The following is a 17819-nucleotide window of genomic DNA, read 5'->3' on the forward strand; positions in this document are numbered from 1 at the left end:
AGTAATAACTCAAAAAGTCCAAGGTCGAATCCACAGGGAAAAGGAAATTGATTAGCAACCCACAATAGAATAAAACTAAAATAATAAAGTTTAATTGAAAAGATTTTTGATAGTTTAGTAAAAGTAATATAAATTGAGAAAAAAAAACAATATATTAAAGCGCTAAGGTTTAGGGATCCACACACAACACATCTATTGGTAGCTTTAACAATATTTATTTTATAACTCAACTAAAATTCATACAAAGGATAATCTTAGTCGGATGATTTAACAATAAAAACTCAAGAATTAATTGTCTAAGGTAGTTTCATGAAATTGATTGATTTTAGGTAAAACAAAATTAGTGAATTAGTTCACAAAGAATACTAAACATTTAACGTGCCCGGAGTCTATGATAAATCAAAGGATTATATAGAACTAAACACTTTTCTAGATGAGTAAAACAATCAAAAACATAAAAATATAAGCATTAAAAATGATAAATAATTGTTAAGAACATACCAATAAACGGTTGGATTTCACCCCTTGCCTTAGCAAGGCTTCTAGCAAGCCATAACACAAATAAAATTCTAAAAACTGTAAAGAAACTTTAAAAAAACCTAAATTATGTTCTACAACAGCTCTCCTCTGAATTTTGCCCTAAAAAGCCTTTAAATAGGTCAAGGAATACTATTACAAGTTGAATTCCCGTTTGGAGAAAATCCCAAGTTTTTAGGCTTCACTTAACCGACGTTTTTTGCCCATTTAACTTTAAAATTCGGACTTTTGGTAAACTACAAAGTTGTAGCCCTTTAATTTAGCGTTCCATCAAACTTGAATCATCTCGATTGGACATCTTAACCAAACGTTATGCTCCAAATACTAATAAGTGTGCAAGCTGCAAATTTCCTTTGATTCCTTGCTTCACTTGGACTTGAATTTAATTGGGTTGGCCTTTTTTGACTTCATCATAGCCCTTTTAAAATTAAAGTCCATTAGCTTTCTTCTTTGCACAAATTCACTTATTTAATTTCATTATCCTACAAAAGACAAATTCAACTAAGCACAAAATTAATTATTTAGCATTATTCCAAAATCAACTATAAAATGCATGAATTGACTCAAAATAAGTATGATAATACTTTTCTAATGATGATATAGATATGCAAAATTAAGCTATTATCATTTATAATATCTTTTTTTGCCAAAAAAAAAAAAAAAACCTACACAATATACATTTTATATGTAACTTAATTTTCAAAAGTATTTTCACTATTTTATTAGTTATTAGATTTGATTATATTATCAAAAAATTTATATTTTAAAATTTATATATAATTTTTTTTAATTAAGTCGTGCATCGCACGGGTATAATACTAGTATAAATATAAAACTGAAACTTCTAAAAATTTCACAATTTTTCACGTCAGCACAATATTTAAATAAATTATTTTTGTTTAGTTCATACTTAACAAGGAGTGAAACTGTATCTCTCTAACAAGCCCAACTTAAACTCAAACCCATTATTATCATTTTTTTAAAACAAAATTATTTTTGTTTAATCAAAACTTAACAAGAAGTAAAACTCTATCTTTCTAACAAGTCCAACTTAAACTCAAACTCAAACGTTGATAATCTTTATATATAAAAAATTATGATATGACTAAAAATAAAAACAAAGAAAAAAAAGAGACTCACATTGAAAATAGGACTAAAAAAAAAGACTCACATTGAAGGAAAAAAAAAAAAAGGACTCACATTAAAAAAAAAAAAAAAAAAGAAGAGAGAGAGAGACTCACGTAGCCACAAAAAAAAAGAAAAGAGAAGGACTCCTATTAGGAGTCTCTTTTTCCTCCTCAAAACCTTAGCAATTACCACCCCAAAACCCTAAACTTAACTTCACTTTAGGATTAAAAAAAAAAAGACTAATGTTAAAAAAAAAAACACAAGCAATCTAATTCAACTTTCTTCTTTGATTAATGAATTTTATGTCGAATTGTTTATATTGCTATTATTAATAAAATTTCAATTCAACATATGTGGACATTTGTTTATATATATATATATTGTTATTAATTAATTTTATCTTTTATTTCGAATTTTTTATTTGCTTTCATATGTGTCTGAGATTTTCTTTCTATCTTATTTTTTTGTTATGTTTAGAACTGATTTTCTTTTGAGTATTTGGATTAATTTCAATTAATTATTTGTTTGGATTTAACATAAAAGATAATGGAATTAGGTATTAAAATTTTGATATTGTTCCATGTTTTGAATTGTCTATATTGTTATTACTACAAGAAAATCATATTGCTACTCAAATTTAAAACTTGGTGTCTCTTCCTCATATCATGGTCTTTGTTTATATATTTGCAGTTTATTTTAGTTTTGAGTATGTGTGTGTATATATAACTATTGAGAGTTTTGCTTTATTATTTTAATTTAAGAATTGTAAATTACTTTGTAGGTATCGGTAACTATGTATCTACAACTCAATAACGTTCAATATTACACTTCTAAACTATGAAAAAGTATAGAAGTTAAATATTTCTTCATTTAAAAAAAAAATACTGGCAAAATGTCTAATTACTCATTGTTGGATTTTTTTTCTTCAAAGTCAATAATTTTTCCATGCATGGCACGAGTTAGGGATTTTTATTGACCTCTTCAGAGCTTGCCACATTATTATCATTTTTTTAAAATAAAATTATTTTTGTTTAGTCTAAACTTAATAATGAGTGAAACTCTATTTTTCTAACAAGTCCAACTTAAACCCAAACTCATCATTATCATTCTTTTTAAACAAAATTATTTTTGTTTAGTCCAAACTTAATAGGGAGTGAAACTCTATCTTTCTAATAAGTCCAACTTAAACTCAAACTCAAACATTGATAATTTATCTTCAAATTTGCGAGGTTAATCATGAATACTATAAAAGCAGTGTTGATGATGCATGAAAATCGCCAGTTAATTTATAGCTCTTGATCGCACCGATGGGTACCTAGAGAATAAGAAAACAAGAACCAAACAAAAGGTACCGGTGAAGTACTGGCCAAAGATCCTCCGAAAGTTAAGTCAATGAATGAGAAATCTCCAAGAACTCTATAGTGAGAGAGTTATGGATTTTTTGCGTACCTGGAAAAGGAGGCATGTTGCTTATATAGTGATGTGGAGGAGACCTAGATCCCAGGAATATAGGGATTTTTCTTATAGGGAGAAGGTGGAGTTAATGCCATCAAGATCTTGCGGATACTCCCCATTCTAGGAAGGTGAAAATTGCGTGGTAGGGTCTTTATGTGTGGTGCACAAGATGTTTCCATATAAGAATGTGTGTGTAGATTACATAAGGCCACGTAGGACCCGTCGGTATGCTTCTCCGTCTATCAGGGTCATCCGTCGGCCTGGTAGGGAGATGCACCCATTAACTTCATATGGATCTGTTCATGTAGCCATCAGCCTCTTGCTGGTGTAGGGTACAAGGTCTCAGACAGATTCTTTTGAGACCGACGGTTCCTTTAGGGTCGACAATTCTTTTAAGGCCATTAGCTTTTGTCGGTATGGTACCTTTTCCTCGACGAGCACTATCATTTAAGGACATTGATCTTATTACAGAAATACCCTTATCAGCTGCCTCATACTCCATAGTTTTTTCAGCTATTCCTGAAGGGTCTTGAGGTAATAAAGGTTTTTATGGGCATTGATTGTGTCATTAGTGGGGTAGGTAGTTTTTATAATGAATGCTAAGTGACACATGACACTTGCGGATTGGCCTCGTTTCTAATTAGAAGCGTCACTTCGTATACCGCACCCCTTTGTCCTATAAATAATTCTTCTTCCTCAGTTTTTTATTTTTTACTTAATTTTCATCTCTTGAGAGTCGTGATCCTAAGCTGTTCCGTCGCCGCTTCCATGGTCATCCGTCATCTTGACCAACAAGCAACCGTCAACTCCCTTCGTAAGTTTTCTTTCTCTACTTCAATTTATAATTATAATTAGGTTATGAATTGAAAATGGTTTATTAAGTGTTTTTTTTTTTAAACTTTAAATGATGATTTTTAGAATTGTTGTCATACTTTTGCTAATTATTCTTCCTCTTTAGGAACTAAGATAATGATTCACATATTTTATGATTATTCTCACTATTCAAATTAAGAAATCGGGTTCAAGATGTATTTGTTTAAAAAAAAAAAAAGGGCATTTGATCCTAATAAATCTTAACATTTTTTTTTTAACTCAGTTTGATCTATTTAGAAAAAATGGTATCTTTGTGCTTATGAAGGGTTTATTGGGCATTCTAATATATACAATGCACTAACTTTTTTAAAAAAAAAATATTATAAAAAATATCAATTAATTAACTACGAGGTACACTTCAATCCATTCTAGAATTTAAAATCGAGCCATATCCATTGTAAGTATTAAAAATTAGCAAATTACCCCTTACTATTAAAAGAAAAAAAATGAATTTAACCGAATTTATTAAAAACATTAAACAATGGATAATTTGATAGTTTCCAATTCTTTAGGACATTTAAAATTTGAGGGATTTAATTGTAACCCATAGTGATGTGGGAAATGTTTTGTGTGTATGCGTGTGTGTAATGACTAATGAGAGAGGTGAAATGCGATTAACCCAAAAGATAATGGGCTCCTTGATCCTTCAAGTGGCCGAAACCAGTCAACGAGTCACAGTAATTGCGAAGTTCGGTATGAGCACATGGGAGTGATGTGAACCCACGTGAAAATAGTAGATGCTTTTACCGTTAAAGATTAGATTATGGGTATGGCTGGACAGAGTTGAAAGTCCAACTAGCATGTGCACGCACGCTATAATATGAATAGAGCTCAACACAACAGAACAGCCAGCCCAACACATCAATCATATAAACCCAAGCCGAATCCACGATGGATAGAAAAAAAGTAAGCAACTTTTCCAAGATGAGCAACGTCAACCCCAAAAGTCACCTTTTATTTTTTTATTTTTTTATAAAGAGCTAGTTCTATCTAGCTGTACAAAACTGTGAATAACTTTGAATCTCTTTTCTTCTTCATCTTCATTTTTAGTGTTACAGGTAATCAGACTCTCTCTCCCTCTCTGTTTCTCTTTTCATATTCTAGCTTTGTAATTTCAGTTATTCTTCTTCTTCTTACAGTCTTCTTGGTTTGACTACAATGAATTGCAATCAAAACTAGATATATGAACTCTGTTGTGCCTTTTTTGTTCTTTTTGAAATTGTGGGTATTGAATTTGATATTGTGGAAAGGTGTGTAGATATATTTTCTGGGAAATTAACAAACTTTTGGTATTCTGTTTCAATTTGGACATGGACCACCGTTGAAAACCAAGAATTCTAATATATGTATGTTGTATATTGCATTAGTCTATCAACAAATGCTCTCCTTTTTTTTATATAAAAAAATAAATGCTCTCTTTGATTGCAAAACATAGAACTTTCAAGTGCTACTATTTATTTTTAATGGGTATGCACTTATATGGTTGGAGAACTATGCTTACTTAAGAATCCTAATATTGAGTATTTGAATATGAAACAAGTTACCTGTGTTATGCAGTCAGTAAATTTTGTTGTGTCTAATTTATTTAGATGTTATGCAAGGGAAGGGGGTGCTCAAGAGATTATATCCATGTGGGGCACTAAGATTTATGCCCAAAAGTTTATAAATACATGGTTAAACTTATACTTAATCCACGTGGGACACTAGAATTATAACATAAATGTTACAAACTCAGGGGTGAAACTCATGGGCTTGTAAGGGGATAGTGTCCAAGAGTTTATAAACATATGGTTAAGATGTGGAATACTAGGATCATAACATACTGTTCACGATGGTTATACTCAATGAGCTACCAAATGTTACAAACCCAGGGGTAAAACTCACCCTTGAAAACCGGCTTGCAAGGAGAGAGTGCTCAAGAGCTTATAAACACATAGTTAAGTTTATATTTAATTCATGTGAGACACTAGAATCATAACAGAAAAGATAGTTCATGACAGAAGGTTTTACGCATAACTCATATATGTTCCAATATTTCCCTTTTTTTTTTGTGTATTTTCTGATTTTATTTAAGAATGGAATGATTTGAAACAAAATTATGATTTGCACACTATGTTGAGGTATATTTTTCTTGAAATCGGTAGGTGATAATCAACATATGGGAAATGGGGAATCAACATCTGATGATCCTCCCAATGCTTTTCAGCATTATCCACCTTCTTATGCAGGAAGTTCAATGGATGCTCACCATCGACATCAGCCGCACACTCCATATATAGCCGATAATTTCACCTCTTTGGATCAGGTTTTCACTGCTACTTAGACTTGCTGATTGGATTTGTGAAGCCATTAAATCTTAAATATTGCTGGATGCCAGTGCATTATTAGCAAAATGTTTTTCATGTTTTATTCATCTATTTTCACTAGACATTTAAGGCGCCCCTTTAGTAATTGAACGGCATGGAGCATCAGGAAGTGAGACCATACAATTCAAATAAAATGGCGATGATCATCTTGGAAGTTAGCAGTCATCTAAATTATCATCAAATATTGACTTTCCATTTACATCTGAAAATCTTCTAAATTATGCATATAGGTTCTTCTTTTCTTGATTAATAAGGCAAAACCTATGAGAGTTTTCCATTTTATGTTTTTGTGCAAAATTTATCTTAAAAGAAGAAATTAATTTTGTAATTTGGATATAAAAAAACAACATGAGCATTACTCTTTCTTAAATGACCCTACCCACTTCTTGAATTTTCTGCAGTCTGTCCACATTTTCTTTCTCCTGTTCACTCAACAAAATCTATAAGGCACATGTAGGTGTTTTCTAAGAGGCTACTGCCAAACTAAGCCAACAACCAACCAAGCGTTAGCTCAAAAGCATCAAATAAGTCCACCTTTGCATTCATTTCAATTGCTGTTGTAATTAACAGAATGCAACTTGTTTCATGTTGGAGTGGTTTAAACCATAAAACCAAAATCGTTCCTTGTTTCTTTTGTGTTTTGAACCTGACCCTACTAAGCCTTAAACTGATTACTTCTACTAAACCTAGGCCTGAAGGTTTTTCTCTCTGGTTGAGGTTACCATATAGGGGAGATCACTTTGAGTTTTACGAGAAATCAAAGCTCGTCTGCCGGGATCTAGTCCATTTGTCTACACAACAAGCATTTAAAAAGCATTTAGTAATCATCATGCTATCACTATTCACCCCTAATTAATCTACTTTTAACCAATGACACTAGAGAAATTTGATCAGTTAAGATTACTACACTGAGGGGTGAGCAATTTTCAGTTCCATGCTTTCATCAATACAAGAAATCATTACTTTCTTGCCATATCCTCTTTTACCAATCAGGCTTCTGAATTTTCAGTTTCGTGCTGTCATCAATATAAGAAATCATTAATTTCTTGCAATATCCTCTTTCACTAATTGGGCTTCTGTTAGTAATCTTTCTTTTTAGAATATACGGTCTGAGCATTGGGTGGTAGGAAGTGAAGCCATCTGGAGGAACATACTGTAAACCAACAATGTGATAGAGTTTTCAAAAGAAAGTATGCTCTCAGTAACTCAGTAAGAGAGAGTATGAGTCTAACTAAGCTACAAAACAGTTGGTACAAAGAAGTTGATCCTCTTAATAATTTCTTGCATTCTATCAGACCCCTGCTTTAGTGGCATAGGAATGGTCGATGTGAAAGGCATTTGTAAACAATCTGGGAAACTTATGTGTTATCCAGTGAAATGGAAAATTGTTTTGTCATAAGATGACACTTCCAATTTAAGTAGGTTTTGTCTGGAAATTGGATCGGTCTGAGCTTCAGGATGATACTTTAAGGATGGGAAGCTTTGGAACTGTTTGGAAGTTCTATTTGTTAGAATGGTCCGTATATCTTGCAAACATTTGATTGATGAGTTTGTTAAGCTTGGCTATAAATTCTGTAATGTGATAGGGAACTGCTTCATTTAGTGTGGTTGGACTTACACATGCAAACAGGGTTCTTGAACCCACGACCTCACTCTCCACCTTGCTCTTACATGAAGAGGAGGTATCATTTTAGCTAGAGGTCATTGGCATGGTTGGACTGCTATTCTTTGAGTATGTTTGAGTCTTGAGACATTGATGGAAGAAAAAACATCATAAGGTCTTCAAGAAGATATAGCCATACGGTCCATCTTCATGGTGCACATCTCATTATATGTTAAATAGGTAATTTAGAGCCTGAAGATATATTTAGAGAAACTTGGAATTCTGGAAAGTTAAAACAGGAAAAAACCTGGATAAGACTGTAAATAAATTTTGTGAAGACTATGCGTAGTGATTGTAGTCATAATATATAGTCCTTGATTTAGTCCTCTGAGAAGCTGAGAAAAGCATGCCGCCTCCTATATGATGATGAATACTTTGTAGACTCAAATCTTCCACAGAACTGTTATGAAATTAGTATTACAATGTACATCATATTAAGAGATTACCTCTGGTTCAATTATATATCTTGTAATTTAAAAAATTTGCAATTTTATTATCTTCCAAGATGAACAGTGCTAGATATTTTAAGTGACAGTTTTTTAAGTATAGAAAAGATATAGAACCATATATAAAGAAAAAGTACAGTAGAGGAATTACCTTTTTAAATAACAGCTGTGTGTGTCTTTTCAAATAGATAATCATGGGACTTGGCTATATATATAGGGAAAAAACTTAGATACAGTTCTTTAAGTGTTGTACCTTAAGTTCACCAACTGAATTTGAACACATGGCTACATTGACCAATGCAACACAAATAATATTCTCTTTGCAAAGGACAATTAAATTCAATAAAGTCATGTATTTGAATGTAATTGGGAACCTAAGATAACATCTATAAACTATACCTAAATTTTATCCAATATATATGCATGCTATTTATCATAATTATTATTTACTTTTAATGGAACAAGCATAGTAACCAGGAGTGGCACTAAAATTTTCAGGTAATCTCTGCATTAAGAGAAGCTGGTCTTGAATCATCAAATTTGATACTTGGTATTGACTTCACAAAGAGCAATGAGTGGACAGGTGTTTCTCTTTCTCGAAAATATGAAAGTATTTGTTAATAATATGAATTTCCAAAGTGAATATTAAAGCCACATTCAATAATTGTAGGTAGGCATTCATTTGGCAGGAAAAGCCTTCACACAATTGGCAACGAACTTAATCCGTATGAGCAAGCAATTTCTATCATCGGTCGCACTTTGTCTCCTTTTGATGAAGATAATTTGATACCTTGTTTTGGATTTGGCGATTGTTAGTATCTATTTATGTCTCTGCTTTTTTTAGAAGATATTAAAAAATACATATATTCCATGAAAAATTTAACTAAGTGTCTTCTTTTCTTTTTTTTTGTAGCAACAACGCATGATCAAAATGTATTCAGCTTTTATCCTAATCACCGATGTTGTAATGGTTTTGAGGAAGCTCTTGCACGTTATAGGGAGATTGTTCCACGCTTAAAGCTGTCAGGTTTTCACGAGTTTCCCTTCTTCCTTCATATTTATGTTCTGCTTTTTCTTATCAGCTGCTGAATGTGGTTCATATAATGGTCTTTTTCCCTTTAATCTCCTTTGCTGAAAAGATTGTTGTTGTTGTTATTGTTGTTTTTTTTTTTGTTTTTTTTTTTTGTTAACTAGGGATATATATTGAATTAATCCTTTTTACATTTTCTAAGTTTCAACTTTCGATACATGAATTTGCCAATAAATATAGCTTACATACAATTAGAGTATAATTGGAAGGACACTTGACATAAAATTGGAAAACATTTAAAATTTAAAGTCACTTTACATGAAATAATAGGGCAATTAGAAGGACAATTGGTGCAAAATTGAAGTCTAATCAGAATCTAATTTGGATTCTTGCTTGAGTTTGCGATTGTTGTACTTTCTAGTGGCTAATACAAAATAATATTTTTGATGATGATGAGAGATGAATGATTCCTAAGTTGGAAGAAAAGCAAATTGTTTTTAGTTTTTAGGATCAATAAAAAATTTTGATTGCAAAATTTCATTGTGTGCATAGTTGTTAAAACGTTAATTGTATCATAAATCAATTTTTTAATTGTTTTTGTATGGTATATTTATCATATCATATTGTGTATAGTAAGATAGACAAACATTTTATAAAATTTATAAAAAACTATAGATATACATGTATAAAATGTATATTTATTATAAATTTGGGAATGTTTATTATATATTTGGAAACATTCATCTAATGACTAATTCAATCATCACTCATGTAATCATTTTTGAAAGCTCAATAGTGCAAAACATTAAAGCTTGTTAGACCGCCAATTTTAAACTTACGGCTAAATTGCTTTTAAACTACTCAATTAAGTGCGGAATAAGAGTAGATGAAACGCAATTAACCAGAACTACACTCTAATGCATAGGCACAAAAAGTAAGGAAAGAGAGACGTAAACATGGGATAACACCAAAACGTGTTATCAAAGAGGAAAACCGAAGTACTCGGCATTAAAACCTCTTTGCGGCCCTCCAAGCCAAAATAATCTACTAGTGAATAAAGTTGGACTACAAGAATATCAAAAAGACCCTCCAAGCCTACTACCCACTGTACTTGAACCTTCTGAGTTCCAACTCCCAACGGACTTCACCGAGTCTTGTCTTCACTAATTATCTGAATCCCGCAATTAACTCCAAATTGCATCCACCAAAGAATGGCTTCGTCCAATGCTTCCCATAGGCACCAAAACAACTCACAACACTCAAATTGGGTGAGGTATGTGCTTGGACTAAGAACCTCTCAAGAATATGTAATTGGAGAGGTAGGAGTAGAGGAAATCTAAGAGAAATGTGTAGATAATTGTGGGTTTAAAATGTCTAACTCTCAAGTGTATTTCTAGGGTTTTCTTTATGAGATTCTCCTTGCAATTTCGTGGGTAATGTGAGTTTTTATAGTGTGAGTAAAGAAATAAGGAAGCACACTTAACAGGCTGGCAGTGCATCTCGCGGGTTATCTCACGAGTTGGCCTAGTCGCGAGATACCTCCTGGCACTTAACTCTTCAACTTCCAACATGTGCTCCTTACATGACCTTTCACAAGTTGTCCACTTGCGAGCCAATCGCGAGCAAGTCACGAAATGCTCTGTTCTTCACTAATCTCTCACACTCAACCCTTATATTAAATCCCACAAATATACAGGGAAATGATTGACTAAATACAATCAAATTTGACACGGAATTAAAACCAACAAAACATAATTGAAAATTACACTTTACAATTTTAACAAAGCTAACCAAATAAATCAAACAAAAATATATTTATAGCATCCACAATCAAGTTGGTCAAATTTATATATATATATATATATATGTCAAAATAATATCTTCTCTCTCATCATATTTATCATCTTTCCTAATCAACTTCATCTCCATAGTCCAAGTCAATAGTATAAGGATTTTCATCATCTTGTAAAATTATATCTTTATTGATATCTTCTTCATCCTCTCCAACATGTACTATATCGTTTTGTTCTTCTAATTCAATAACTTTTTTTCTATATAATTCTTCGTGGCACTTGTTTCTTAAACTTATAACAATGATAACAAAAAAAAAAAAAAATTATTATTTTTTCTTTAAAACATTGTTCTTTTTTTTTCTTTTCTTTTTTCAATCTAGTTTCTAGAGCAAATGCCTTTGGATTACACAGCAACTAGTTCTAGCGAGTGGAGCTAGTTGCTTGTAGGTTTTACTGGCTAAATACTAGTTCAAAGAGGCTCTTCCATAGAAAGATTCCCTACAATATTAAAAATGGAAAAAAAAATGCAAATGCAAATACAAAACTAAAGTGTCACATGTGTGATCCAAATTTTGAAGAGAGAGAGAGAGAGAGAGAGAGGGAGAATCTCAGGGACATGTTTTATTTGACTCTGTCAAGTACCAATAAATTTGTGTTAAAAACAAGTCTAACGATTTGTTAGACCCAAGTCAAAGCACAAATTATAAACCCCCCACACCCCCCCCCCCCCAAACAAAAAACAATTTAAACCCACGTATCTATGTTTTGTCCCATACTCACATACATACAATTCATACAATATGTATGCATCTATTTATTGTATAGTATAATGGTCAATACATATTTAAGATACAATACTTATTTCATTACACTACGTATCGTGTATACAACAATATTAACAACTATGACTGTGTGTACATGCATGCATGGTGTGCACTTGTGCGCATGTGTTGCTCTACTTCTACAAACAACTCAACTAAGCCTTATCCTCAATTTCCTCAATTAATAAAGGTTAGCTTCATTAATCATTTCCTTGATTAATTGGAGTTAACAAAAATGTAACCTTTTTGTCTTCTTTGTATCTTTATTTATCTTGCCCTCCATTGCTTTTATCCATGTGATTATTTAGCAGTGTCATCATTCTTCAACCCAGTGTTCATGATAAGCTTGTCATGAAAATTTGTACTCTTATGCATTGCTATATATATGTGAAAATTTTGATATGATCTTTATGATGGATGCTAGTCAAATGTGCTCCCTTTTTTGTGGTGGTGGGGGAGGGGGGATGAATAGATTAGAGTTTGATAATTTTTCCTAACCTTATTTTATAGGTCCAACCTCATTTGCCCCGATAATTGATGCGGCAATTGACATTGTGGAGAAAAACAATGGGCAATATCATGTTCTTGTCATTATTGCAGATGGACAGGTTCGTGGAACATGTTTTACCCCATTCTTTATTTTATTCTTATCCAGGGTTCACTTCTTCTAAGTTTCTCCTTATGTTCTGGGATTTTACATAGCTTCCCTCGAGTTCTGACAAATCACCTGGAAGGCTCAGTCCACAAGAACAAGCAACTGTAAACTCCTTAGTTGCTGCTAGGTAATGAAATTCCATTCATATTCCTGGTTTGTTACATTGTGTTTACGCTTTGTTCACGTTGGCATTTTAATAAATAGCCAATATCCTCTCTCAATAATTTTGGTTGGAGTGGGAGATGGACCATGGGATGCAATGCAGCAATTTGATGATAACATCCCCCAGCGCTTATTTGACAATTTCCAGGTATGTAGTAAATGTTTGATTACATATTTATTTCTACCTTTCTTTTCCATTTGAACTTCATCAGAGTCTAGATAAAGTCACATAAGTTTTTCTTTTAATAAGAAATTATTTTTATTAAAAAAGTGCAAGATAGGGTTCCAACCTTAATACATGGGAAGTACACAAAGGAACAGTGGAACAAAAGGGCAAATTACACTGACAGCCCCGAAGTTTGACGAAACTAGACTTGTTATACACTTATACCTGATTTCCCATGAATGAAATTTTCCTCCAAATTCCCAAAATAATTGACACTCTTCCCCCTATTCCCCCCCCCCCCCCCCCAAAGGTTGTAGGTTGTTGAAACTTGACGTGGAATATTCCTTTTTCTAAAGAATATTCCTAATAAAACAAGCCAAGTATCCCAAACACCATCTTTAATGTAACCAAACACACCACTTTTTCTTTTTCTTTTTTAAATTACAACCTTGAAATTCAAATAAAAAGGTCAAAATTGATTGGAATTGGAATTTTTCTTGAACATCTTCCATAGGATTGGGAAAATTAATGTCACCGAATGGTCAGTCAGCAACAAAATCCCCACTCTAGTATGTGATGAACTAGTTGATGATGATCACGAAGAAAAGCAGCCATTGCAACCTTGATCTCCCACCATGACAGGACCAGAATCTCTAGCAATGTTCAATCATCATCACAAAAGCTTTTTTTTTTAACATTATTATAAAACTCAAAATAGAGCAAATTATTCTCATAAAAGCAAAAGCCAGTACAGAATATCTTCTAGGTTTGTGGAAACAAAGATCAAGAATTATTAGAGAATTTTCTAAAATGATGCACAAAACCCAGCTGGTCATGAATCAAATATTCCTATAACCACTCCCAATTGCATTACCAAACACCCCTAAAACTCTCAAATCAACCACAATCCACTGCCAGTGGCAAGCAAGCCAAATCCCCGTCTGCTTGTTGTCAAACCTCCTCATGCAGCTGCCAATCAAAATGCAGCCATCACCACCACCATGAACCCCAACCCAACCCAAAATTGCCGCCCCAAGCCGTCTTTAACCCCATTCCTACCATCGTTGGCTCTCTTGGATGCCTATCATTTCTCTTACACATTTTGCTCCTTTTTTTTTTCTACTTGTTGGTTTCTGAGAAAAGGAAAGTAGCATTAGCCTTGCTTCAGATTTTAAAATTTCGTACTCTAGTCTTCCAAATAAAGAGAGGTTATAGAGGCGGAAAAATATCATTGAACTTTAGGTTTGGGATTTTCAGAAAGCAGTGATAATATGTGAGGTTCAAGCTGAAGAAAGTTGGTGTCATCCATGGGATTTAAATATTCAACCAGAGATGTTCTTAGATAAGAAGTGAGATATTGCAATGTAGCCAAAGAAGTGTCAGCTACCTTGAGAGAGTCCTTCCTGTAGGATAGTTACTAGATAGAGGCATATAATTCTTTCTAAACAAGGTTTTTTTTTTTTTTTTTTGCTATGAGGATAGATTGACATTATCTATGATATTTTTCTTCACGTCTTCTCTGTTTTCTTCCTATCCTTGTTAAATTATAAATATATCTTTTAAAAAAAGAAGAACAAAATCTAGACCTGAATGACTCTGTTCTCTTTTTTCTTCATCTCATGGTTTACAATATGTGGTAGTACATATCTAGATATATATAGAAGTACTATATACCTGAAGTTCTCAAAACACATTAGCTGCATCCTTCAGGAAATTTTTTTTCCACCTTGCTTTAATATACTTAAATTTTTTCTAAGCATCTGATCTATGGTATGTTTGTACCTTGCATATATGTTACTGTAAAGCTTGATTGTTATGGATAATAGTTTAAACAGTGACAAGATTGGTCGAGGAAATTCGACTAGCATATAGTCTTTCTCAATGAAGAATTTGTTTTGGGATAATCTCTTTAAGGATTGAGAGGATGATTGACGTTCATTTTCATGTCAGCTTGTTCTTACTTCTTACTAGTTCAATCCTAACTAGTATGAAACCAACACCTTGAAAGATTTTCCTATGCAGAGTACTGATGCAGGCAACCAGAACGATTCAAGGGTAAAATTGAAAGACAGGAAAAGAAAAGGACAGGAACCTAGGAGTCAGCACTTAGGCTTGCTTGGAGTAATCATTAAGCATGAAAACCACTAGGAATCAATACCTGGGGTTGGCTGGAGTCAGCACCAGGCCAAAGAAACTGAGAGAAACTTTTCAATTTTCATTTATCAAAATCATCTCCAAAAGTAGTACAATTTTTTGCTTATATAGGGACTAAACCCTCATTCTTATTGGTGTAGGAAACCCTACTTATTGAATGGCAGAAATACCCTAGTCTTTAAATAAAAATTCTAATTAACCTAATTAAATGCTAGGGCCTAAAATAAAAATACAATTGATGTCCAAAAATAAATAAAACTAAATTATAAACAAATACTCCTTGTGCATCCCATATGAAGTACTCTCTATGGATAATGGATATCACTTTCCATTTTCGATAATCCCTGTCAATTAATGGACAACAATATGATACCATTTTCCCCCCTTCTTTACTCCCTCCTGCAGTTTGTCAACTTTACAAAAATCATGTCTGATAACACAGAGGCATCAAAGAAGGAAACAGCCTTTGCACTTGCTGCCCTCATGGAAATCCCATTTCAGTACAGGGCTACCCAAACTCTTGCCAAGTAAGGCCAGCAGTTGCAGTTCTCAGCAAATATTTGATTTCAGTTTAAAGTTTTCTGAACATGAAACACTTTTACCTTGCAGTAGAGAAATAGTAGGTGGTCCACGTACAAGACCTCTTCCGCCGCCACGGGAAGTGATTGATCATGATAATGCACTCAGATATAATGCACTCAGATCAATCCCACTTGTGACAAACATCAAAACAGATGAGCCAACAGCTTCAGTGGAACCAGTAATTACCTTTTCCCTTAATACTTCGTCTTTACATTTATGTTGAAATCAGAAATGGTATTGAGATTTGTCTTTTCTTTTTCAAGGTCTGCCCCATTTGCCTGACAAATCCTAAGGACATGGCTTTTGGATGTGGTCATACAGTAAGTTCAAGTAAATTGAGTTTTCATTTAGATTAATATCCTAATATAGTCTAGTGGATGGATATACTGTCGTACCCGAGATTAAAAATCCAAAGAAAACCTTTCAAAAAAGAAGTTATTTTCACTGTCACCCTACTGGCTTATCCTATTTTATAACAATAACATAAAGCGGGTACTACCTAATCTTGATCAGTGAAAAAGGAATCATTAAGACGGTTCATCAAAATATTGTTAGGTATTGCTGCAACTTATTTTCGTCTTCACAAAAGCCTCCCTTATTCTCCAGGATTTTATGTTTAGATAAAAAAATATCAAAGATGGGGCACTCTTTGGACCATTTCAATGCTTTTTTCTTTTCCTTTTTCTTCTTTTCCCCATAAGATTGCTTTCTAGAGCAACTCAAAGTATACAAACAAACTGCAGATATGCCACATATATTTGTTGCTTGGACTGCTCAGCTTCACAATGATGTTATGCTTGCTTCCTTAATTAGTAAATTGATGGATGGCTTTTGAGCGTTGGATAAGTAATTGATAGGCAGTTAATCGGCTACATATTTAATGTATATTGAAAATGTCAATTCATGTAACGGTTTCAATGTCCCATCATTATTTTTTCATGGTAAAACCTAGAGTGCCTCTCTCGGAAGACCACTCAAAATGCATTGTTGGGGATTAAAACATTTCTGATTACCCTGTTGTAACTTTTTGAAGCTTATTTGGGCACCACATTTGGTTTCTTAGCATTTGGATGTCACATAATGTTTCTTCTATGCTATTTCCTTATCTGGAAAAGAAAGTTCAAAGAAGGGAAAATGAAGAAGGTAATCAACCCCCGTTTTCACCAAAACACAGATAAGTAAATAAATGAAATGGAGAAGAGAGGTCATACATTATCTTTGCATATTGCAAATAATTTTATGCATGCAAAATCCTTCGAAAATCAAACTCTAGCATGTTTAATGCTACAATCAACAAAATAGAATGATCCTCAATGGTGTTTTTTCATTTTTTTTCACTTAGTCTGACTTGCCTTCCTATATGTGCCTCTCATACTTATCATTTTGTTTTCTTGTTCAAGACTTGCAAGAATTGTGGTGAGAACATTTCGACATGCCCTATGTGCCGGGAGCCCATAACAACACGCCTGAAACTCTATACTTGATTGCTTCCCCAATGCCAAGTGCTTGAAAGTTAATGAGGACATCATGAGGCTCACAGCGACATTCTCATTGTGCTATTATAAATCTGTGGCATGTTAAGATGTATAAAATTTGTAACAAAATCATGTATTTATCCTTGTCATAACACAGACACAGTGAAAATTATTGTCCTCATAATTTTTGTCCACACGTTCACTTTGCGTGTTAAATTGTTCTTGGTTGGTAATGTTACATTGAAAGGTTGAATTAACTTTTTTTTTTTTTTTTTTTTTTTTATTGAGAAGGAAGCTTGAATTGATTTGAGTGTAATGTTGCATACACAACTCTTTTTGCAGAATAAGAGATGGCAAGTTATTATTGATTTTCACATTCACCCACAATTGAAATCATTTTATTGTCTATCATTTACAACATGTTATCTTAGTAGGAAATTTTTTTTTGAAAAATTCGTGTATGTTGTAGACTTATTGTTAATTCTTAGGGGAAAAAATGAAAAGATTCTCTTT

The 17819-nt window shown here is 32.9% G+C and overlaps 1 protein-coding gene across 4 annotated transcripts; it reads left to right on the plus strand.

Moving 5' to 3' along the window:
- Positions 1-3863: 3863 nt before the first annotated feature.
- LOC142631588 (E3 ubiquitin-protein ligase RGLG3) lies at positions 3864-17680 on the plus strand. 4 transcript variants are annotated; one of them, XM_075805787.1, is made up of 12 exons: positions 3864-3934; positions 6138-6298; positions 8967-9051; positions 9139-9279; positions 9382-9495; positions 12623-12720; positions 12815-12894; positions 12972-13077; positions 15655-15776; positions 15859-16009; positions 16095-16151; positions 17232-17680. In XM_075805787.1, exons 1-12 carry the CDS (start codon positions 3889-3891, stop codon positions 17313-17315), a joined length of 1245 nt encoding a protein of 414 aa, XP_075661902.1. In that variant the 5' UTR covers positions 3864-3888; the 3' UTR covers positions 17316-17680. The 4 variants fall into 4 exon arrangements, with proteins under 4 accessions (XP_075661902.1, XP_075661903.1, XP_075661904.1 ...); XM_075805788.1 differs by lacking the exon at positions 3864-3934 and adding an exon at positions 4886-5051; XM_075805789.1 differs by lacking the exon at positions 3864-3934 and adding an exon at positions 4887-5051 and having other exon boundaries at positions 6200-6298.
- The last annotated feature ends 139 nt before the right edge of the window (positions 17681-17819 follow it).

The sequence above is a fragment of the Castanea sativa genome, chromosome 4 (assembly GCF_040712315.1).
Source record: "Castanea sativa cultivar Marrone di Chiusa Pesio chromosome 4, ASM4071231v1".
NCBI classification, from domain to species: domain Eukaryota; kingdom Viridiplantae; phylum Streptophyta; class Magnoliopsida; order Fagales; family Fagaceae; genus Castanea; species Castanea sativa.

What these genes read in the sequence shown, in the direction of transcription:
- LOC142631588 (XM_075805786.1), top strand. Translation starts at nt 5,177, where the DNA reads ATGAACTCTGTTGTGCCTTTTTTGTTCTTTTTGAAATTGTGGGTATTG. An exon ending in ATTTCACCTCTTTGGATCAG is followed by an intron (nt 6,299 to 8,966) that starts GTTTTCACTGCT and finishes TAAAATTTTCAG; the next exon opens with GTAATCTCTGCATTAAGAGA. An exon ending in AACTCCTTAGTTGCTGCTAG is followed by an intron (nt 12,895 to 12,971) that starts GTAATGAAATTC and finishes TTTAATAAATAG; the next exon opens with CCAATATCCTCTCTCAATAA.